This window comes from Bombina bombina, chromosome 5 (assembly GCF_027579735.1).
Source record: "Bombina bombina isolate aBomBom1 chromosome 5, aBomBom1.pri, whole genome shotgun sequence".
In the NCBI taxonomy this organism is placed as follows: Eukaryota; Metazoa; Chordata; class Amphibia; order Anura; family Bombinatoridae; genus Bombina; species Bombina bombina.
In genome coordinates this window covers 931,199,814-931,223,575 of record NC_069503.1, presented here as the reverse complement: position 1 = coordinate 931,223,575, position 23,762 = coordinate 931,199,814, and the positions used below count along the sequence as shown (strand labels likewise).

Genomic DNA, 23,762 nt, shown 5'->3' with positions numbered 1-23,762 from the left:
TTCCTAGAACCAGAAAAGATAACAAATAGACTAGAAGTCTTTCGGAAATTCTTAGTAGCTTCAACATAATATTTCAAAGCTCTAACTACATCCAAAGAATGCAATGATCTCTCCTTAGAATTCTTAGGATTAGGACACAATGAAGGAACCACAATTTCTCTACTAATGTTGTTAGAATTCACAACCTTAGGTAAAAATTTAAAAGAAGTTCGCAACACCACCTTATCCTGATGAAAAATCAGAAAGGAGACTCACAAGAAAGAGCAGATAATTCAGAAACTCGTCTGGCAGAAGAGATGGCCAAAAGGAACAAAACTTTCCAAGAAAGTAATTTGATGTCCAATGAATGCATAGGTTCAAACGGAGGAGCTTGAAGAGCCCCCAGAACCAAATTCAAACTCCAAGGAGGAGAAATTGACTAATGACAGGTTTTATGCGAACCAAAGCTTGTACAAAACAATGAATATCAGGAAGATTAGCAATCTTTCTGTGAAAAAGAACAGAAAGAGCAGAGATTTGTCCTTTCAAGGAACTTGCAGACAAACCTTTATCCAAACCATCCTGAAGAAACTGTAAAATTCTCGGAATTCTAAAAGAATGCCAGGAAAAATGATGAGAAAGACACCAAGAAATACAAGTCTTCCAGACTCTTTAATATATCTCCCTAGATACAGATTTACGAGCCTGTAACATAGTATTAATCACAGAGTCAGAGAAACCTCTTTGACTGAGAATCAAGCGTTCAATCTCCATACCTTTAAATTAAAGGATTTGAGATCCTGATGGAAAAAAAGGACCTTGAGACAGAAGGTCTGGTCTTAACGGAAGAGTCCACGGTTGGCAAGAGGCCATCCGGACAGGATCCGCATACCAAAAACCTGAGAGGCCATGCTGGAGCCACCAGTAGAACAAATGAGCATTTCTTCTGTTATGTGTGATCAGTCCACGGGTCATCATTACTTCTGGGATATAACTCCTCCCCAACAGGAAATGCAAGAGGATTCACCCAGCAGAGCTGCATATAGCTCCTCCCCTCTACGTCAGTCCCAGTCATTCTCTTGCACCCAACGACTAGATAGGATGTGTGAGAGGACTATGGTGATTATACTTAGTTTTTATGACTTCAATCAAAAGTTTGTTATTTTAAAATAGCACCGGAGCGTGTTATTACTTCTCTGGCAGAGTTTGAGGAAGAATCTGACAGAGATTTTTTACTATGATTTTAACCGGAGTCGTTAAGATCATATTGCTGTTCTCGACCATCTGAGGGAGGTAAAGGCTTCAGATCAGGGGACAGCGGGCAGATGAATCTGCATTGAGGTATGTGGCAGTTTTTATTTTCTGAATGGAATTGATGAGAAAAGCCTGCCATACCGTTAAAATGACATGTATGTATACACTTCAGTATTCTGGGGATGGTATTTCACCGGAACTACTGTGTTAAAGGTCACTAATCCTTTTAATAACTATTCTCATGTTAAACGTTTTTGCTGGAATGTAGAATCGTTTACATTGCTGAGGTACTGTGTGAATAAATATTTGGGCATTATTTTCCACTTGGCAGTTTTTTGCTTTAATTGTGACAGTTTCGTTTCTCTTCACTGCTGTGTGGGAGAGGGAGGGGCCGTTTTTGGCGCTCTTTGCTAGCATCAAAAAATTCCAGTCAGCTACTTTTATATTTCCTGCATGATCCGGTTCATCTCTGACAGATCTCAGGGGTCTTCAAACTTCTTTGAAGGGAGGTAAATTCTCTCAGCAGAGCTGTGAGAATTCTTATAGTGACTGTGTATAAAAAACGTTGTTTTGTTTTCTTATGTACAAATTTAATTAGTGTTGTTTTTTTTTTTTTTTTTTACTAATGGGAACAAACCTTTACTAAAAGTTGTGTTGTTTTAAAGTTTGATGCAATAACTGTTTTTCAGTTCATTATTTCAACTGTCATTTAATCGTTAGTACCTCTTTGAGGCACAGTGCGTTTTTTTGCTAAAAAAAGATTATAACCAAGTTGTAAGTTTTTTTGCTAGTGTGTTAAACATGTCTGACTCAGAGGAAGATATCTGTGTCATTTGTTCCAATGCCAAGGTGGAGCCCAATAGAAATTTATGTACTAACTGTATTGATGCTACTTTAAATAAAAGTCAATCTGTACAATGTGAACAAATTTCACCAAACAGCGAGGGGAGAGTTATGCCGACTAACTCGCCTCACGCGACAGTACCTGCATCTCCCGCCCGGGAGGTGCGTGATATTTTGGCGCCTAGTACATCTGGGCGGCCATTACAGATAACATTACAAGATATGGCTACTGTTATGACTGAAGTTTTGTCTAAATTACCTGAACTAAGAGGCAAGCGTGATCACTCTGGGGTGAGAACAGAGTGCGCTGACAATGCTAGGGCCATGTCTGATACCGCGTCACAGCTCGCAGAGCATGAGGACGGAGAGCTTCATTCTGTGGGTGACGGTTCTGATCCAAACAGATTGGACTCAGATATTTCAAATTTTAAATTTAAATTGGAGAACCTCCGTGTACTACTAGGGGAGGTCTTAGCAGCTCTCAACGATTGTAACACTGTTGCAATACCAGAGAAACTGTGTAGGTTGGATAAATACTTTGCGGTACCGGCGAGTACTGACGTTTTTCCTATACCTAAGAGACTAACTGAAATTGTTACTAAGGAGTGGGATAGACCCGGTGTGCCGTTCTCACCCCCTCCAATATTTAGAAAGATGTTTCCAATAGACGCCACCACTCGGGACTTATGGCAAACGGTCCCCAAGGTGGAGGGAGCAGTTTCTACTTTAGCTAAGCGTACCACTATCCCGGTGGAGGATAGCTGTGCTTTCTCAGATCCAATGGATAAAAAATTAGAGGGTTACCTTAAGAAAATGTTTGTTCAACAAGGTTTTATATTACAACCCCTTGCATGTATCGCGCCGATTACGGCTGCGGCAGCTTTTTGGATTGAGTCGCTTGAAGAGAACCTTAGTTCCTCTACGCTAGACGACATTACGGACAGGCTTAGAGTCCTTAAACTAGCTAATTCTTTCATTTCGGAGGCCGTAGTACATTTAACCAAACTTACGGCTAAGAACTCAGGATTCGCCATACAGGCACGCAGGGCACTGTGGCTAAAATCCTGGTCAGCTGATGTTACTTCTAAGTCCAAATTACTTAATATACCTTTCAAGGGGCAGTCCTTATTCGGGCCCGGTTTGAAAGAAATTATCGCTGACATTACGGGAGGTAAGGGCCACGCCCTACCTCAAGACAAGGCCAAAGCTAAGGCTAGACAGTCTAATTTTCGTCCCTTTCGGAATTTCAAAACAGGAGCAGCATCAACCTCCACTGCACCAAAACAGGAAGGAGCTGTTGCTCGTTACAGGCAAGGCTGGAAGCCTAACCAGTCCTGGAACAAAAGCAAGCAGGCCAGGAAACCTGCTGCTGCCCCAAAGACAGCATGAACCGAGAGCCCCCGATCCGGGACCGGATCTAGTAGGGGGCAGACTCTCTCTCTTCGCCCAGGCCTGGGCAAGAGATGTTCAGGATCCCTGGGCACTAGAGATCATATCTCAGGGATACCTTCTAGACTTCAAATTATCTCCCCCAAGAGGGAGATTTCATCTGTCAAGGTTGTCAACAAACCAGATAAAGAAAGAAGCGTTTCTACGCTGCGTACAAGATCTGTTAACAATGGGAGTGATCCATCCGGTTCCGTGGTCGGAACAAGGACAAGGGTTCTACTCAAACCTGTTTGTGGTTCCCAAAAAAGAGGGAACTTTCAGGCCAATCTTAGATTTAAAGACTCTAAACAAATTCCTAAGAGTTCCATCGTTCAAAATGGAAACTATTCGGACAATCTTACCCATGATCCAAGAGGGTCAGTACATGACCACAGTGGATTTAAAGGATGCTTACCTTCACATACCGATCCACAAAGATCATCACCGGTATCTAAGGTTTGCCTTCTTAGACAGGCACTACCAGTTTGTAGCTCTTCCATTCGGATTGGCTACGGCTCCAAGAATCTTCACAAAGGTTCTGGGTGCCCTTCTAGCGGTACTAAGACCGCGAGGGATTTCGGTAGCTCCGTACCTAGACGACATTCTAATACAAGCTTCAAGCTTTCAAACTGCCAAGTCTCATACAGAGTTAGTTCTGGCATTTCTAAGGTCGCATGGATGGAAAGTGAACGAAAAGAAGAGTTCTCTCTTTCCTCTCACAAGAGTTCCATTCTTGGGGACTCTTATAGATTCTGTAGAAATGAAGATTTACCTGACAGAAGACAGGTTAACAAAACTTCAAAATGCATGCCGCGTCCTTCATTCCATTCAACACCCGTCAGTAGCTCAATGCATGGAGGTGATCGGCTTAATGGTAGCGGCAATGGACATAGTACCTTTTGCACGCCTACACCTCAGACCGCTGCAATTATGCATGCTAAGTCAGTGGAATGGGGATTACTCAGATTTGTCCCCTACTCTGAATCTGAATCAAGAGACCAGAAATTCTCTTCTATGGTGGCTTCATCGGCCACACCTGTCCAGGGGGATGCCATTCAGCAGGCCAGACTGGACAATTGTAACAACAGACGCCAGCCTACTAGGTTGGGGCGCTGTCTGGAATTCTCTGAAGGCTCAGGGACTATGGAATCAGGAGGAGAGTCTCCTTCCAATAAACATTCTGGAATTGAGAGCAGTTCTCAATGCCCTTCTGGCTTGGCCCCAGTTAATAACTCGGGGGTTCATCAGGTTTCAGTCGGACAACATCACGACTGTAGCTTACATCAACCATCAGGGAGGGACAAGAAGCTCCCTAGCAATGATGGAAGTATCAAAGATAATTCGCTGGGCAGAGTCTCACTCTTGCCACCTGTCAGCAATCCACATCCCGGGAGTGGAGAACTGGGAGGCGGATTTCTTGAGTCGCCAGACTCTTCATCCGGGGGAGTGGGAACTTCATCCGGAGGTTTTTGCCCAAATACTTCGACGTTGGGGCAAACCAGAGATAGATCTCATGGCGTCTCGCCAGAACGCCAAACTTCCTCGCTACGGGTCCAGATCCAGGGATCCGGGAGCAGTTCTGATAGATGCTTTGACAGCACCTTGGAACTTCAGGATGGCTTATGTGTTTCCACCCTTCCCGCTGCTTCCTCGATTGATTGCCAAAATCAAACAGGAGAGAGCATCAGTAATTCTAATAGCACCTGCTTGGCCACGCAGGACTTGGTATGCAGATCTAGTGGACATGTCATCCTGTCCGCCTTGGTCTCTACCTCTAAGACAGGACCTTCTGATACAGGGTCCATTCAAACATCAAAATCTAACTTCTCTGAAGCTGACTGCTTGGAAATTGAACGCTTGATTTTATCAAAACGTGGTTTTTCTGAGTCGGTTATTGATACCCTGATTCAGGCTAGGAAGCCTGTTACCAGAAGGATTTACCATAAAATATGGCGGAAATACCTATACTGGTGCGAATCCAAAGGTTACTCCTGGAGTAAGGTTAGGATCGCTAGGATATTGTCTTTTCTACAAGAAGGTTTAGAAAAGGGTTTATCAGCTAGTTCATTAAAGGGACAGATTTCAGCTCTGTCCATCTTGTTACACAGACGTCTGTCAGAAAATCCAGACGTCCAGTCCTTTTGTCAGGCTTTAGCTAGGATCAAGCCTGTGTTTAAAGCTGTTGCTCCACCATGGAGTTTAAACTTAGTTCTTAACGTTTTACAGGGTGTTCCGTTTGAACCCCTTCATTCCATTGATATAAAAATGTTATCTTGGAAAGTTCTGTTTTTAATGGCTATTTCCTCGGCTCGAAGAGTCTCTGAGTTATCAGCCTTACATTGTGATTCCCCTTATCTGATTTTTCACTCAGACAAGGTAGTTCTGCGTACTAAACCTGGGTTCTTACCTAAGGTAGTCACTAACAGGAACATCAATCAAGAGATTGTTGTCCCATCCTTGTGTCCAAATCCTTCTTCAAAGAAGGAACGTCTTTTACACAATATGGATGTAGTTCGTGCCCTCAAGTTCTACTTGCAGGCAACTAAAGATTTTCGCCAAACTTCTTCCTTGTTTGTCGTTTACTCTGGACAGAGGAGAGGTCAAAAAGCTTCTGCTACCTCTCTCTCTTTTTGGCTTCGTAGCATAATACGTTTAGCCTATGAGACTGCTGGACAGCAGCCTCCTGAAAGAATTACAGCTCACTCCACTAGAGCTGTGGCTTCCACTTGGGCCTTTAAGAATGAGGCCTCTGTTGAACAGATTTGCAAGGCTGCAACTTGGTCTTCGCTTCATACTTTTTCCAAATTTTACAAATTTGACACTTTTGCTTCTTCGGAGGCTATTTTTGGGAGAAAGGTTCTTCAGGCAGTGGTTCCTTCTGTATAATGAGCCTGCCTATCCCTCCCGTCATCCGTGTACTTTTGCTTTGGTATTGGTATCCCAGAAGTAATGATGACCCGTGGACTGATCACACATAACAGAAGAAAACATAATTTATGCTTACCTGATAAATTCCTTTCTTCTGTTGTGTGATCAGTCCACGGCCCGCCCTGTTTTAAGGCAGGTAAATATCTTTTAAATTATACTCCAGTCACCACTTCACCCTTGGTTACTCCTTTCTCGTTGATTCTTGGTCGAATGACTGGGACTGACGTAGAGGGGAGGAGCTATATGCAGCTCTGCTGGGTGAATCCTCTTGCATTTCCTGTTGGGGAGGAGTTATATCCCAGAAGTAATGATGACCCGTGGACTGATCACACAACAGAAGAAAGGAATTTATCAGGTAAGCATAAATTATGTTTTCTTCAGAATCTTGGAGATTACTCTTGGAAGAAGAACTAGAGGCGGAAAGATATAGGCAGGATGATACTTCCAAGGAAGTGAAAACGCATCCACTGCTTCCGCTTGAGGATCCCTGGATCTGGACAGATACCTGGGAAGTTTCTTGTTTAGATGAGAAGCCATCAGATCTATTTCTGGAAGACCCCATATTTGAACAATCTGAAGAAATACCTCTGGGAGAAGAGACCATTCGCCCGGATGAAACGTGTGGCGACTGAGATAATCCGCTTCCCAATTGTCTATACCTGGGATATGAACCGCAGAAACTAGACAGGAGCTGGATTCCGCCCATACCAGAATTCGAGATACTTCTTTCATAGCCAGAGGACTGTGAGTCCCTCCTTGATGATTGATGTATGCCACAGTTGTGACATTGTCTGTCTGAAAACAAATGAACGATTCTCTCTTTAGAAGAGGCCAAGACTGAAGAGCTCTGAAAATTGCACGGAGTTCCAAAATATTGATCGGTAATCTCACCTCCTGAGATTCCCAAACCCCTTGTGCTGTCAGAGACCCCCACACAGCTCCCCAACCTGTAGGACTTGCATCTGTTGAAACTACAGTCCAGGTCGGAAGAACAAAAGAAGCCCCCTGAACTAAACGATGGTGATCTGTCCACCACGTCAGAGAGTGTCGTACAATCGGTTTTAAAGATATTAATTGAGATATCTTTGTATAATCCCTGCACCACTGGTTCAGCATACAGAGCTGAAGAGGCCGCATGTGAAAACGAGCAAAGGGGATCGCGTCCGATGCCGCAGTCATAAGACCTAGAATTTCCATGCATAAGGCTACCGAAGGGAAAGATTGTGACTGAAGGTTTCGACAAGCTGATATCAACTTTAGATGTCTCATGTCTATCAAAGATAGAGTCATGGATACTGAATCTATCTGAAAACCTAAAAAGGTTACCTAAGTCTGAGGAATCAATGAACTTTTTGGTAAATTGATCCTCCAACCATGATGTTGAAGAAACAACACAAGTCGATTCGAATGAGATTCTGCTAAATATGAAGACTGAGCAAGTACCAAGATATCGTCCAAATAAGGAATACCACAATACCCTGTTCTCTGATTACAGACAGAAGGGCACCGAGAACCTTCGTAAAAAATTCTTGGAGCTGTAGCTAGGCCAAACGGCAGAGCGACAAACTGGTAATGCTTGTCTAGGAAAGAGAATCTCAGAAACTGATAGTGATCTGGATGAATCGGAATATGCAGATATGCATCCTGTAAATCTATAGTAGACATATAATGCCCTTGTTGAACAAAAGGCAGGATAGTCCTTACAGTTACCATTTTGAATGTTGGTATCCTTACATAACGATTCAATATTTTTAGATCCAGAACTGGTCTGAAGGAATTTTCCTTCTTTGGTACAATGAAGATTAAGCCATAAAGCTCTTCTAGCTAAAATAGCTAGAGACATATACCTGACATCAACTCTAATGATATCAAAGATGGCATTACAAATAAAATTATTAGCATGTTGAAGAATAAAAATGCTATGAGAATTATGATCTGTTACTTGTTGCGCTAAAGCTTCTAACCAAAAGATGAAGCTGCAGCAACATCCGCTAAAGATATAGCAGGTCTAAGAAGATTTACCTGAACACAAGTAAGCTTTTCTTAGAAAGGATTCAATTTTCCTATCTAAAGGATCCTTAAGGAAGTACCATCTGCCATAGGAATAGTACGCTTAACAAGAGTAGAGACAGCCCCATCAACTTTAGGGATTTTGTCCCAAAACTCTAATCTGTCAGATGGCACAGGATATAATTGCTTAAAACGTTTAGAAGGAGTAAATGAATTACCCAAATTATTCCATTCCCTGGAAATTACTTCAGAAATAGCACTAGGGACAGGAAAAACTTCTGGAATAACTACAGGAGATTTAAAAACCTTATCTAAACGTTTAGATTTAGTATCAAGAGGACCAGAATCCTCAATTTCTAATGCAATTAGGACTTCTTTAAGTAAAGAACGAATAAATTTAATTTTAAATAAATATGAAGATTTATCAGCATCAACCTCTGAGACAGAATCCTCTGAACCAGAAGAACCATTATCAGAATCAGAATGATGATGTTCATTTAAAAATTCATCTGAAAAATGAGAAGTTTTAAAAGACTTTTTACATTTACTAGAAGGAGGAATAACAGACATAGCCTTCTTAATGGATTTAAAAACAAAATCTCTTATGTTATCAGGAACACTCTGAGTATTAGATGTTGACAGAACAGCAACAGGTAATGTAACGGTACTTAAAGGAAATATTATCTGCATAAACAGTTTGTCATGACAAAACAGTACAAACAACAGCTGGAGGAACAGATACCATAAGTTTACAGTAGATACACTTAGCTTTGGTAGCTCCAGCCCCAGGCAGGGATATTCCAGAAGTATCTTCTGACTCAGCTTCAACGTGGGACATCTTGCAATATGTAATAGAAAAAACAACATATAAAGCAAAATTGATCAAATTCCTTAAATGACAGTTTCAGGAATGGGAAAAAAATGCCAGTGAATAAGCTTCTAGCAACCAGAAGCAAAAAATCAATGAGACTTAAATAATGTGGAGACAAAAGTGACGCCCATATTTTTTCGCGCCAAAAAAGACGCCCACATTATTTGGCGCCAAAAATGACGCCACATCCGGAACGCCGACACTTTTGGCGCAAAAGAACGTAAAAAATGACGCAACTTCCGGCGACACGTATGACGCCGGAAACAGAAAATAATTTTTGCGCCAAGAATGACGCAATAAAATGAAGCATTTTCAGCCCCCGCGAGCCTAACAGCCCACAGGGAAAGTCAAATTTTTAAGGTAAGAAAAAAATGAATTATTCATATGCATTATCCCAAATATGAAACTGACTGTCTGAAATAAGGAATGTTGAACATCCTGAGTCAAGGCAAATAAATGTTTGAATACATATATTTAGAACTTTATATAAAAAGTGCCCAACCATAGCTTAGAGTGTCACAGAAAATAAGACTTACTTACCCCAGGACACTCATCTACATGTAGTAGAAAGCCAAACCAGTACTGAAACGAGAATCAGTAGAGGAAATGGTATATATAAGAGTATATCGTCGATCTGAAAAGGGAGGTAAGAGATGAATCTCTACGACCGATAACAGAGAACCTATGAAATAGACCCCGTAGAAGGAGATCACTCTATTCAAATAGGCAATACTCTCTTCACATCCCTCTGACATTCACTGCACGCTGAGAGGAAAACCGGGCTCCAACCTTCTGCGGAGCGCATATCAACGTAGAATCTAGCACAAACTTACTTCACCACCTCCATAGGAAGCAAAGTTTGTAAAACTGATTTGTGGGTGTGGTGAGGGGTGTATTTATAGGCATTTTGAGGTTTGGGAAACTTTGCCCCTCCTGGTAGGAATGTATATCCCATACGTTACTAGCTCATGGACTCTTGCTAATTACATGAAAGAAAACAAATATATGCCCATTTCAATTATTTATTTTTACCAGTGAAACCAATATAACATCTCAACATTCACAAATATACATTTCTGACATTCAAAAACAAAACAAAAACAAATCAGTGACCAATATAGCCACCTTTCTTTGCAAGGACACTCAAAAGCCTGCCATCCATGGATTCTGTCAGTGTTTTGATCTGTTCACCATCAACATTGCGTGCAGCAGCAACCACAGCCTCCCAGACACTGTTCAAAGAGGTGTACTGTTTTCCCTCCTTGTAAATCTCACATTTGATGATGGACCACAGGTTCTCAATGGGGTTCAGATCAGGTGAACAAGGAGGCCATGTCATTAGATTTTCTTCTTTTATACCCTTTCTTGCCAGCCACGCTGTGGAGTACTTGGACGCCTGTGATGGAGCATTGTCCTGCATGAAAATCATGTTTTTCTTGAAGGATGCAGACTTCTTCCTGTACCACTGCTTGAAGAAGGTGTCTTCCAGAAACTGGCAGTAGGACTGGGAGTTGAGCTTGACTCCATCCTCAACCCGAAAAGGCCCCACAAGCTCATCTTTGATGATACCAGCCTAAACCAGTACTCCACCTCCACCTTGCTGGCGTCTGAGTCGGACTAGAGCTCTCTGCCCTTTACCAATCCAGCCACGGGCCCATCCATCTGGCCCATCAAGACTCACTCTCATTTCATCAGTCCATAAAACCTTAGAAAAATCAGTCTTGAGATATTTCTTGGCCCAGTCTTGACGTTTCAGCTTGTGTGTCTTGTTCAGTGGTGGTCGTCTTTCAGCCTTTCTTACCTTGGCCATGTCTCTGAGTATTGCACACCTTGTGCTTTTGGGCACTCCAGTGATGTTGCAGCTCTGAAATATGGCCAAACTGGTGGCAAGTGGCATCTTGGCAGCTGCACGCTTGACTTTTCTCAGTTCATGGGCAGTTATTTTGCGCCTTGGTTTTTCCACACGCTTCTTGCGACCCTGTTGACTATTTTGAATGAAACGCTTGATTGTTCGATGATCACGCTTCAGAAGCTTTGCAATTTTAAGAGTGCTGCATCCCTCTGCAAGATATCTCACTATTTTTGACTTTTCTGAGCCTGTCAAGTCCTTCTTTTGACCCATTTTGCCAAAGGAAAGGAAGTTGCCTAATAATTATGCACACCTGATATAGGGTGTTGATGTCATTAGACCACACCCCTTATCATTACAGAGATGCACATCACCTAATATGCTTAATTGGTAGTAGGCTTTCAAGCCTATACAGCTTGGAGTAAGACAACATGCATAAAGAGGATGATGTGGTCAAAATACTAATTTGCCTAATAATTCTGCACTCCCTGTATATCGTTAATTTTTACCCACTAACAATAATTCTAGATATGGGAATGATGATTCTGATTCTTATATTTTCGTTTCGTCCATTTTTAAATTGTTACAAATTTATAAATTGTTGAACTTACTATCCTTTGTTGAAAAGGAATATGTATATATCGTTAATTTTTACCCACTTACAATAATTCTAGATATGGGAATGATAATTCTGATTCTTATATTTTCGTTTCAGTTTAGGTCATTTTAAGTTTGCACGATCTAAATGTATATTATCTAATAAAGGCACTTTAGAATTGAAATATATAAGTTGAATTGTGTGAATGCTAATAAAGCAGAAATGATAAGTTCTCTTCCTTGTGTATGATGTAACTAAATAACAACACAGAAACAATCATTACCAACTTAAAGTCCACCTTTACATTGGAAGCCACACAGGTGTTGATAGAAATCAAAAGGAAATGAAGGAACCAATCAAAACACATTCATACCTTTAAAAAGCCAGAAGCTAGCAGGATAAGCATTCTTGATAAAGCCCAGAAGGGTGAAACGCGTTGAATGGGACCTGCTACACTCTACTAAACTTCATTTACTACTGTCACAAAGCTGTGTGACCCTGCAACTTTAAACTTTTCTCCTGACCCTGCAAGTTAAAATCTACCTTTGGTAACTTCAGGGAATACGGTGTTACTGCTAAACACTGACCAAAGATTTCTTCAAACCTTAAGAAGTCTGAGGGAACCCAGATGAAAACAATATTTGGGCTATAAGAAGAAAGGAAAAAAAAAAAAGGATAACTACATCACCAGAACGGATCATCACCCCTGACCTCTGAATCAAAGAGAAGGTCAGGTGACTTATCAGAAGCACCAGGAACAAACAGTCTGTGAATCCCTCACAGTGAAAAATATCAGGGGTTGCAACCAGGACAGATTAAGGTACCTCTACACTAATTTGCACTACGTTTTTTAAAACACGCAAACTGAACTTTAAAGACATCAAGGTATTCATCTGTTAAATTAACCATTTCCATTAACCACGATTGCTTTGGCACCTAAATCAGAATAACGGCTGTTTTTTGCCTTTTTAACTATCCAGCACACCTGAGCCAATTATATGTCCAAGGAAAGTAACTGTGTAACTTTATAACTGGATTTGTTACTGAAGAACTGTAAAGCTGTTAGGATTGATACATTTGTGCCTTTTAAATATTCAATTCACCATTTATCTTAGAAATTTGTTGCTTGCCATATGTTATCTATAGAATTAATTCCTTTATACCTGGAATTCTAGGATTATATGGTTCTAGTCTGTTTTTATAAGTGTTGTAAAAGGGAGACGTCCCTTTATTAATTAGGAAAAGCATTTGCTGTTGTTTTTATGTGTTATAAGAATTTTTAAATAAACTAGATTGTATAAAACATAAATTAGATTGGTATCATCATTTCCTAGCTTTTTTTTAGCGCTGCTAAATAAACCCCATTTTTTCTTCTTATCCACCATTTAGTTCTCTTTGAGGGAAGAACTTTTTTAGCAGCAGGAATCCACCTTTAGGCGCTCCTATCACACTACACATATAACCATATGTACCCCTTGTATCTCTCTTCACTTTTCCTTATCCTCTGCTTGAACTACTGAGAGGATAGGGGAAGTGGGAGGGATATTAATAGATTTATTTGGGGTGTCTTTGCCTCCTCCCGATGGCCAGGTAGAGTAATTGCCATAGGTCAAGAATGTTCTTGTGGACTCACTGCCAAGAAGGAAATTCATTTATCAGGTAAGCATAAATTTTATTTGTGTGTGCTCTATTTTGTAAAGACTCACACATATATTAAAGCCCCAAGTATATATTCAATAAGGTACTTGGTATTTTAAAGTAAGGACAAAGCAGAGACTGCAAATCAGGGATCACAGACTTATTTCTAAATGCAGGTGTGATAAGGTGCTATACTCTCACTTAAAATGCATGCGTCTTCCTAGCAAATGTGGAAGGTAAGCCCTAATGCTCAGGCAGCTTTTACAGTATCTTACCAGGTTCCTATTTTCCTTATGACTCTATCAAAGGTACTTTGCTGTTTTTTGTTTTGTTTGTTTTTTTAACAAGGAAACAAACAACTTGTTTTCTTGTAAAATGAGCACTTAGAAATTCTCAATGTAGCCCCTGCCTTTAGGGTGATAAGAGAGCTGACATCTTGGCAACTTAGGATACATTGTGACTTATCTGAGCATGGGCAAATCTGACTTCCTGAGGTAGTTTATTCACTTGATAGTAAACCAGCTCATGTCACTCCAGAAGTTTTATTTAATCAAGCTAGTTAAACCTTCCTGCAGAGGCCCCAGCCTCCTTGTAGGGCTGTGACAGGAAGTAATGGACACTGCTCAAATGTAGTGTAAAAAAAGACATTAAAGTTAAAATACATTTAAAATGATAAATACATGTTGTAATGATTACTATTAAAGGGACAGTCTAGTCAAAATTAAACTTTCATTATTCAGATAGGACATGTAATTTACTTTTATCATCAAATTAGCTTTTTTCTCTTGGTATTGTTAGTTGAAACTAAACCTAGGTAGGCTCATATGCTAATTTCTAAGCCCTTGAGGGCTGCTTCTAATCACATGCTTTTTAAATTGCTTTTTACAACAAAAGACTTGATGGCTCACGTGGGCCATATAGATAAGTGTTCAGGCACAGAAAGTTATTTAAGATTTAGCACAACACAATGCTAAATGCAAGTCAATAGATAATAGTCACAGTCATGTGATCAGGGGGCTGTCAAGGTTCTTAGATGCAAGGTAATCACAGAGGTATAAAGTATATTATTATAACTGTGTTGGTTATGCAAAACTGAGGAATAGGTAATAAATGGATGATGTATCTTTTAAAACAATAAAAATTATATTGTAGACTGTCCCTTTAAGAATAAGTCACTGCTTAGTGATTTTTGTTTTGTTTTTTTTAATTACAACGAAATTGATTGACATCCCTTTTTAAGTGTTGTCTGAGGTCTTAACATCTTAGTGTTAAGATGTGATCCATATTTAGAATTTGTTAGAAACTTCCAACTAAAGCTGCAAATATTGACTTTGTAAATAGTCCTTTCTGACTGAAAAGGATCAAGGACTGATACTTCTATGTATTTTGCCATCCTGCATCAAATAATGTGTTGATTTTGCTAACGTTCTGTAAATAATGCATAAACATTTTTCTGTGTAACCAAATAAATCTGAAAGTATTTTAATGTTCTGTTCAGCTCGCAGTGGGAGAGAATGCAGGAGGAAGATAGGGAAGCATCACAATTGAAAGGTATGTCCTGGAAAATGTGTTTTTCTTGCTACTTTATTTAAATAAACAGTATTTGATAGCCACCTTTTGCAATTCTATAGCAATATCTTTTCATATGATAGTATTAATGTTATCATTTTATGCCTTGGTTAGAGCTAACATTAAAGATTGCAAAAGTGCTGACCACATCAAAGCCTATTACTGCTAACATGTTCACTATTGGTCCCCTCTAACCATACTGGCACATATAGGGTCTGCAGCCTGCATTAAACGAGGAAAAAGATCATTCACCACCAACAATCAAAAAGAGAAAACACCGCTCACATCTCCTCCATACATTTAAAGTCAAATACCCACGAGTACTGTGGCTGCGTAGTGCCAGCTAAAAACCGCAAAATAGTCAAACCAGGAAAAAAGCTGCAGCGGAGAACAGAAATAAAAACAATACTGCTTTATTGAAAAATGATTAAAACAAACACCACAGAGAGCGCATTATTTATAATAAAAAGTAATATCCTCTCTGTGGTGCTGGTTTTAATTATTGGTCAATAAAACCATATTATTTTTGTCCGGCTGCAGCTTTTTTTTCTGGTTTCACCACCAACAATGCAGTAACTGCTCTACGGTATATCCTGTTTTTATATTGAAATAGATCTGGTAATCAATATATATAAATATATCTATCTATCTCTATCTATATATATATATATATCAGCAAAGAGGAAGTCACTCACAGGGTCTTGCAAAAAGATAAAGTATTTATTTTGACGTTTCGGGTGCTACCCCTTCTCAAAAAACAGCACAGTGTGAAACAGTATACTCACCCCCCTTAAATACCCCTGCACAGCAAACAATCAGTGTGGTAAACACCCTGGCACCCGGAAGTAAAACCACGTCACATGACACAAGGTCAAGCCCCGTTGACATAGCAACCAGAAGCTCAGTAGTGTAAACCTAGTGAAAGTTAAAAACCCAAGCAAAACAGATTGTTAGGAGCAATATACAAATACAAACATGGGATTAAACAAAAAAATGTTAAAAACCAAACAAGCAGTAGTATATTATCACGCAGATAGCGTTAATCACCAGGGTGACCGTAATCACACAGCATAAATACACATAGCCATATACGCCTCAACCATATCATATCATAAAGTACAGGTAATGAACTACTGGACAATTAGCCGAGCCCAGGTATAGAACTACCAATAGCTGTCTTCTTAAGTCCCCCCTGTCATTTCATGCAGGTAGAAGTAGCGAGGCATAGACGCAAAACACACAAGCCTGGTCGAACCTGCAGTGATAGACGTTATCACACACTCCATGCCACGGCACATAACCAATGCAGATACCCAAAGGAAGATATCAGACAACTTAGCAAAGCAAAAAATAGGACAACTTAAAGGGACATTGTACCCAAATTTTTTCTTTCATGATTCAGATAGAGCATGCAATTTTAAGCAACTTTCTAATTTACTCCTATGATCAAATTTTATTCATTCTCTTGGTATCTTTATTTTAAAGGCAAGAATTTAAGTTTAGATGCCGGCCCATTTTTGGTGAACAACCTGGGTTGTCTTTGCTGATTGGACAGCACCAATAAACAAGTGCTCTCCATGGTTCTGAACCACAAATTGGCTGGCTCCTTATCTTAGATGCCTTCTTTTTCAAATAAAGAAAGCAAGGGAACGAAGAAAAATTAATAGGAGTAAATTAGAAAGTTGCTTAAAATTGCTTGCTTTATATGAATCACAAAAGAAAAAAATTGGGTTCAGTGTCCCTTTAAACAAAGTGCACTTCAAAAAACATAACTTAAGAAAATACCCAAGAGAACGTAAACACATAGTTAGAGGCAGTCCCTTATATGGTGTACCTTACTTGATTAGATAATGTCCGATAGAACCAAAGGAAGGAACAGTCTTGAACATAGAGAGGTGGTTCATTAGAGAGTCTTGTCCCTATAAACAGCAGTGCCAGTCAAGGTGGACATTGAGCCCCCGGGGGGTCATTGTCCCAAGATTGAAAATCCATCTTCACTCTCTTTGTAAGAATTTTAGCCCCGTCACCCCCACCCCCTGCTTAGTGGGGGGATGTGGTCGATAATGATGTATTTAAGGTTGGTTACCTTGTGTCCTGCTTCCACGAAATGCTGTGCCACCGGCTGATCTGATGTGCTTTTATCCAATGCTACACGAATCGCGGACCGGTGGTTGGCCATTCTGGTCCTTAAGTCATCCACCGTTTTTCCTACATAAAACAACCCGCCACACAATGCAGGAGGTATACAATGAATGTTGTGTTACAGGTTACCCTGTGTCTGATCTTTAAACTTTCTGGTGGAATACGGATGGATGAAGAAGCTGCCTGTAGAAAGACCTCAACAGGTGGTGCAACCCAGGCACCTAAAACAACCTTTCTTAGTTTTAAGACAGGTGTCATTGCTGTAACAGTTCCTTGGGTCAGTTTTTATTAGCTGATCCCTCAGTGAGGTAGCTCTGCGGTACCCAATTCTGGGTGGGGGCATGAATTTGAAAGTCAAGTCTTTATCAGATAAGAGTCCCCAGTTTGGCTTAAGGGTATCAGCAATCCCTTCTTTATTCTTTGTATAGGTGGTGGTAAACGTGAGTCTATCCTCAGGTGTGGTAGCATTAGTACCAGCTAGCAGGTCATTTTGCGCTGTGTCCGATACTGCCATTATACTGTTTAAGAGATTGTTGTGGTTGTATCCCCTCCTCTTGTTTACCACCACCTATACAAAGAATAAAGGGATTGCTGATACCCTTAAGCAAAACTGGGGACTCTTATCATCTGATAAAGACTTAACTTTCAAATGCATGCCCCCACCCAGAATTGGGTACCGCAGAGCTACCTCACTGAGGGATCGGCTAATAAAAACTGACCCCAGGAACTGTTACAGCAATGACACCTGTCTTAAAACTAAGAAAGGTTGTTTTAGGTGCCTGGGTTGCACCACCTGTTGAGGTCTTTCTACAGGCAGCTTCTTCATCCATCCGTATTCCACCAGAAAGTTTAAAGATCAGACACAGGGTAACCTGTACCACAACATTCATTGTATACCTCCTGCATTGTGTGGCGGGTTGTTTTATGTAGGAAAAACGGTGGATGACTTAAGGACCAGAATGGCCAACCACCGGTCCTCGATTCGTGTAGCATTGGATAAAAGCACATCAGATCAGCCGGTGGCACAGCATTTCGTGGAAGCAGGACACAAGGTAACCAACCTTAAATACATCATTATCGACCACATACCCCCTCTAAGCAGGGGGGGGGGGTGACAGGGCTAAAATTCTCTTACAAAGAGAGTGAAGATGGATTTTCAATCTTGGGACAATGACCCCCCGGGGGCTCAATGTCCACCTTGACTGGCACTGCTGTTTATAGGGACAAGACTCTCTAATGAACCACCTCTCTATGTTCAAGACTGTTCCTTCCTTTGGTTCTATCGGACATTATCTAATCAAGTAAGGTACACCATATAAGGGACTGCCTCTAACTATGTGTTTACGTTCTCTTGGGTATTTTCTTAAGTTATGTTTTTTGAAGTGTACTTTGTTCTTTGAAGTGTATTTTGTTTAAGTTGTCCTATTTTTTGCTTTGCTACATTGTCTGATATCTTCCTTTGGGTATCTGCATTGGTTATGTGCCGTGGCATGGAGTGTGTGATAACGTCTATCACTGCAGGTTCGACCAGGCTTGTGTGTTTTGCCTCTATGCCTTGCTACTTCTACCTGCATGAAATGACAGGGGGGACTTAAGAAGACCGCTATTGGTAGTTCTATACCTGGGCTCGGCTAATTGTCCAGTAGTTCATTACCTGTACTTTATGATATGATATGGTTGCGGCGTATATGGCTACGTGTATTTATGCTGTGTGATTACGGTCACCCTGGTGATTAACGCTATCTGCATGATAATATACTACTGCTTGTTTGGTTTTTAACATTTTTTGTTTAAACCCATGTTTGTATTTGTATATTGCTCCTAACAATCTGTTTTGCTTGTGTTTTTAACTTTCACTTGGTTTACACTACTGAGCTTCTGGTTGCTATGCCAACGGGGCTTGACCTTGTGTCATGTGATGTGGTTTTACTTCCGGGTGCCAGGGTGTTTACCACACTGATTGTTTGCTGTGCAGGGGTATTTAAGGGGGGTGAGTATACTGTTTCACACTGTGCTGTTTTTTGAGAAAGGGGTAACACCCGAAACGTCAAAATAAATACTTCATCTTTTTGCAAGACCCTGTGAGTGACTTCCTCTTTGCTGCTCTATCTATACTCTTGAAGTGCACCCGGGGCAAGGAGAGCTCAACGGAGCTATTTGAAGCTGTAGTGCTATTACACCTTCTACATATATATATTATAATAATATAATCATTTTTTCTTAGTTTTCTATTTTTGAAAGTGACGTGAAAACCTTTTTTTTTTCTCTCATGCTTAAGATAGAGCATACTATTTTAAACAACTTTCCAACTTCTATTATCTAATTCACTTTATTTTCTTAGTATTCATTGGGCCACTAAAGTCAAAATTAAAGTTTCATGATTCAGATAGAGCGTGCAATTTAAAAAAACTTTCTTTGAATAATTTCTGAGGCCCCAGAACCTACTAGGCATGTGCAAAAATGCACAGTAAATATATACTTTACATATATGCATTTCTTTCATAACAGTGGTATTAGTCCACAATATATTTCTCCTGAGAATTACCTTCCCTACTACTAGGAGGTGGCAAAGATTTCCAAACCGCAAGAGCTCTACATAACCCCTCACACCTCTATGGTAGTTAGTCTTATCTTTGCCTCTGTTGTAGGAAGGTCTTATTTTTTCTTTTTCATGAAAATTTAAAGGGACATTATACATTAGATTTTTCTTTGCATAAATGTTTTGTAGATAATCCTTTTATATAACCCATACAGATTTTTTTTTTTTTAAAAATGTATAGTTTTGCTTATTTTTAAATAACGCGCTGATTTTCAGACTCCTAACCAAGCCCCAAAGTTTTAGGATTATACTGATGTATATCTACTCCAGCTTGCTCCTGTTTGTGCAAAGAATATTTTCATATGCAGGGGGAGTGTCTACTTTCACTGGGTGTTCCAGTCAACCTAATCAAAAGTGCTAAACTGGGAGCTTCTAAGTAAGTTTTTAAAAGGTTTTATATTGGATTTTTATATCCGTATCTGTGCATTTTATTCTTTATAGCAGTGTCTATTACATGCAGTTATATGACAATTTGTGTATACTATCCCTTAAAGCAGAGCTTTCCAACCTTTTCATGTTGGTGACACACTTTTTAGACCTACATCATTTCGCAACACAGTAATTAAATCAGTTGAACTAGCAAAAAGGAGGTTAAACTAACTTGTTTTAAGAGATATACGGACACATACATAAATTATATAATAATACAATTTATTTACAAGTAACAGTAAATATGTGCAAGAATTAAAAAAAAGTTTAATAACACCAATAGCTACTTACTATTTTAATGGGATTTATGAGGTTGATGGGATGAACACAATTTATGAATATTTGGTGGAATATTAGATAAAGACACTCACCTTTCATCATCAAGCATTTTTAAGTTTCCACTTCCTATCCATATATCAAGAGCAGGAGCAGCAATGCACTACTGGGAGCTAGTTGCAAATAAAAAACACTGACTTGTGACTTCAGCTCAGCGTTTAAGCTGCCGCCCTCAGAGCTCGGTGAGTCCGATTGACTACTGCCCGCGCTGCAAACACATTGCTGTCCCGCTCAATGACTACACATGCAGTCACGAGCCAATTAAGGAGACTACACGTGCAGTCAGGAGCCAATGTGCCGCCAAAGCCGCCAATAGGAATAGTTTCAGTTCCCACTGAGCTGCGCCAATTGGTTAAGATGATCTGTGACCCACAAGGTATCAATCACGTGTCAACCATGTGATATGCGTAGCAGGCAGGCGGAAAGTCAGAAACCCAAAAAATAAATAAATTTAAAAAAATTTGTGCTGAAGCAGGGACACACCTACACACTCCTGCCGACACACTAGTGTGTCCCGACACACAGTTTGGAAAGCACTGCCTTAAAGTCACTCTCCCATGGATGTAGCACGGATTTGTCTTTTGCTTCCTCCTTTTGAGTCTACAGTTAACTCCTATGGTATATCCTCTATGTTTTCTGTACATTATTGTTTCTTTTACAAGATATACCGAGTCCACAGTTTCATCCTTTACTTGTGGGATATATTCCTCCTGCTAACAGGAAGTGGCAAAGAGCACCACAGCACAGCTGCTATATAGCTCCTCCCCTAACTCCTCCCCCCAGTCATTCTCTTTGCCTATGCTAGCAATAGGAAGGGTAAAGTTTTTATATGGTGATAAAATGATAGTTTTAGTTTTCTTCAATCAAGAATTTTTTTATTTTTAAATGGTACCGGAGTGTACTATTTTTCCTCTGTCAGAACATAGAAGAAGAATTCTGCCTGGAGTCTGATGATCTCAGCAGTTGTAACTGAGGTCCATGTTTGCTTTCCCTCAAGATTGCTGAGGAGAACAGAAGAGTCTTCAGTGTGGGGAACGTTTCCTGCTGTAAGCAGCACTGAGGTATGTGCAGTCATTATTTCTGAGGAGACTGTGATGTATCAGAACTGACTGACATAATTCCCATAGAGGGAAGGGTTAAGCAGTAATTCTGTTCAGTGAAAGAGGTTATTACTGTGATCCTGTATGGTTTAATGCATGGTGAGACACTGGGGCAGCCTAACGTTTTATTAGCAATCTAACATAGGTTATGGCTTGTGGTTTTTAATTTTTGGGGGTCCACATGGCTAATACTGCACTCGTTTTTAGTGTTTGTTATACCCACATGGCTTGTTTGGGATGTTTTTCATGCTGCGTTTGAGCTTAGCATACATCGTAGTAGATGGGCGGAGTCTGTTTTCGCGCCTCAGTTGTGCAGTTTCCTTACTCGCAGGCAGTAGCATTCAGCTCCGGTTGGGCCCAAACTAATCACTCTTGTACCAGAGTGATTTGGAGTGTCTTCTAACATCCCTGGGGGCAGATAGGCGCCACAGCAGAGCTTTAGCGAGGTGCGGATAAACGTTAATAAGAGTTTTAGTCAAAACGTCATTATCCTTATTAAATAATTTGTTTAACTGTCCTTACTTGGGGTTCAATATCCGGATGCTTTTTAGGCAGAATTATCTAAAAATTGTGCATCTGTGTTTAATCTTAACGGTTTTGCAGAACTTTTGCGCTTTTTTAATTTCTTAAAGGCGCAGTACCGTTTTTTTGTTAAACTGTTTTATACTTTCAAATAAAGTGTTTAACTTTTCTGTGGTGTTACATAGCCTGTTCAACATGTCTGACATTGAAGAAAGTCAATGCTCTATGTGTTTAGAAGTCGTTGTGAAACCCCCTCTTACATTGTGCCCCTCTTGTACTGAAAGGGCCCTACACTGTAAAGGTTGCATTTTAGGTAATGAAAGTGTGTCTAAAGATGATGTTCAGTCTGATATGCCACCTAATTCTCCCCAAGTGTCTCAACATTTAACGCCCGCACAAGTGACGCCAAGTACTTCTAGTGCGTCTAATTCTTTTACTTTGCAAGATATGGCTGCAGTGATGTCTACTGCCCTTACAGAGGTATTGTCTAAACTGCCAGTTTTGCTGGGTAAACGCAGTAGGCCGGGTTCTGATGTAAATGCTGAACCCTCTGATGCCCTAATGGCTATTTCCGATACACCCTCACAGTGTTCTGATATGGGGGTCAGGGATTTTATGTCTGAGGGAGAACTTTCAGAATCAGGAAATGTATTACCTCAGATTCGGACGTCTTGTCCTTTAAATTTAAACTGGAACACCTCCGTCTGTTGCTCAGGGAGGTTCTGGCGACTCTGGATGATTGTGACCCGATCACGAATCCCCCCGAAAAATTGTGTAAAATGGACAAATATTTGGAAGTACCTACTTACACGGATGTTTTTCCGGTTCCTAAGAGAATTTCAGAAATTGTTAAGAAGGAATGGGATAGACCAGGTATACCGTTTTCTCCCCCTCCTACTTTTAAGAAAATGTTTCCCATATCTGACACCATGCGGGATTTTTGGCAATTGATTCCCAAGGTGGAGGGAGCTATTTCTACTTTAGCTAAACTTACAACTATACCCATTGAGGACAGTTGTGCGTTTAAAGACCCTATGGATAAAAAATTGGAGGGTCTTCTAAAGAAAATTTTTGTTCACCAGGGTTTTCTCTTACTGGAACCATGCAAGCTATAGGCCGTAACTACTGCAGCTGCTTTTTGGTTTGACGCCCTGGAAGAGTCTCTGAAGGTTGAGACACCTTTAGAGGACATTTTAGACAGAATTAAGGCTCTTAAGCTAGCAAATTCTTTTATGACGGATGCTGCTTTTCAACTTGCAAAGTTAGCAGAGAAAAAGGCAGGCTTTGCCATTGTAGCACGTAGAGCGTTATGGCTAAAGTCATGGTCGGCTGACGTATCGTCTAAATCTAAGCTTTTGACTATTCCCTTCAAGGGTAAGACCCTATTTGGGCCTGAACTGAAGGAAATAATCTCTGACATTACTGGAGGTAAGGGTCACGCCCTACCTCAGGACAAGCCCCTCAAGATGAGGAGTAAACAAAATAATTTTCGTTCCTTTCGAAATTTTAAAGGAACATCCTCTGCTTCCCCTTCCTCCACTAAGCAGGAAGGGAACTTTGCGCAATCCAAGGCGGTCTGGAGACCTAATCAGACCTGGAATAAAGGTAAACAAGTCAAAAAGCCCGCTGCTGCTACCAAGACAGCATGAAGGGGCAGCCCCCGATCC

At 40.4% G+C, this 23,762-nt stretch overlaps 1 protein-coding gene across 1 annotated transcript in view; it reads left to right on the top strand.

Annotated features, from left to right (window-relative positions):
• The window catches only part of ORC5 (origin recognition complex subunit 5), a gene marked incomplete in the record, with an annotated part of 192,588 nt that overhangs the window by 74,956 nt on the left and 93,870 nt on the right, over positions 1 to 23,762 (top strand). Inside the window, 1 exon segment of the mRNA XM_053715113.1 lies at positions 14,897 to 14,949. Within this exon segment, the coding sequence (XP_053571088.1) occupies positions 14,897 to 14,949 (53 nt within the window).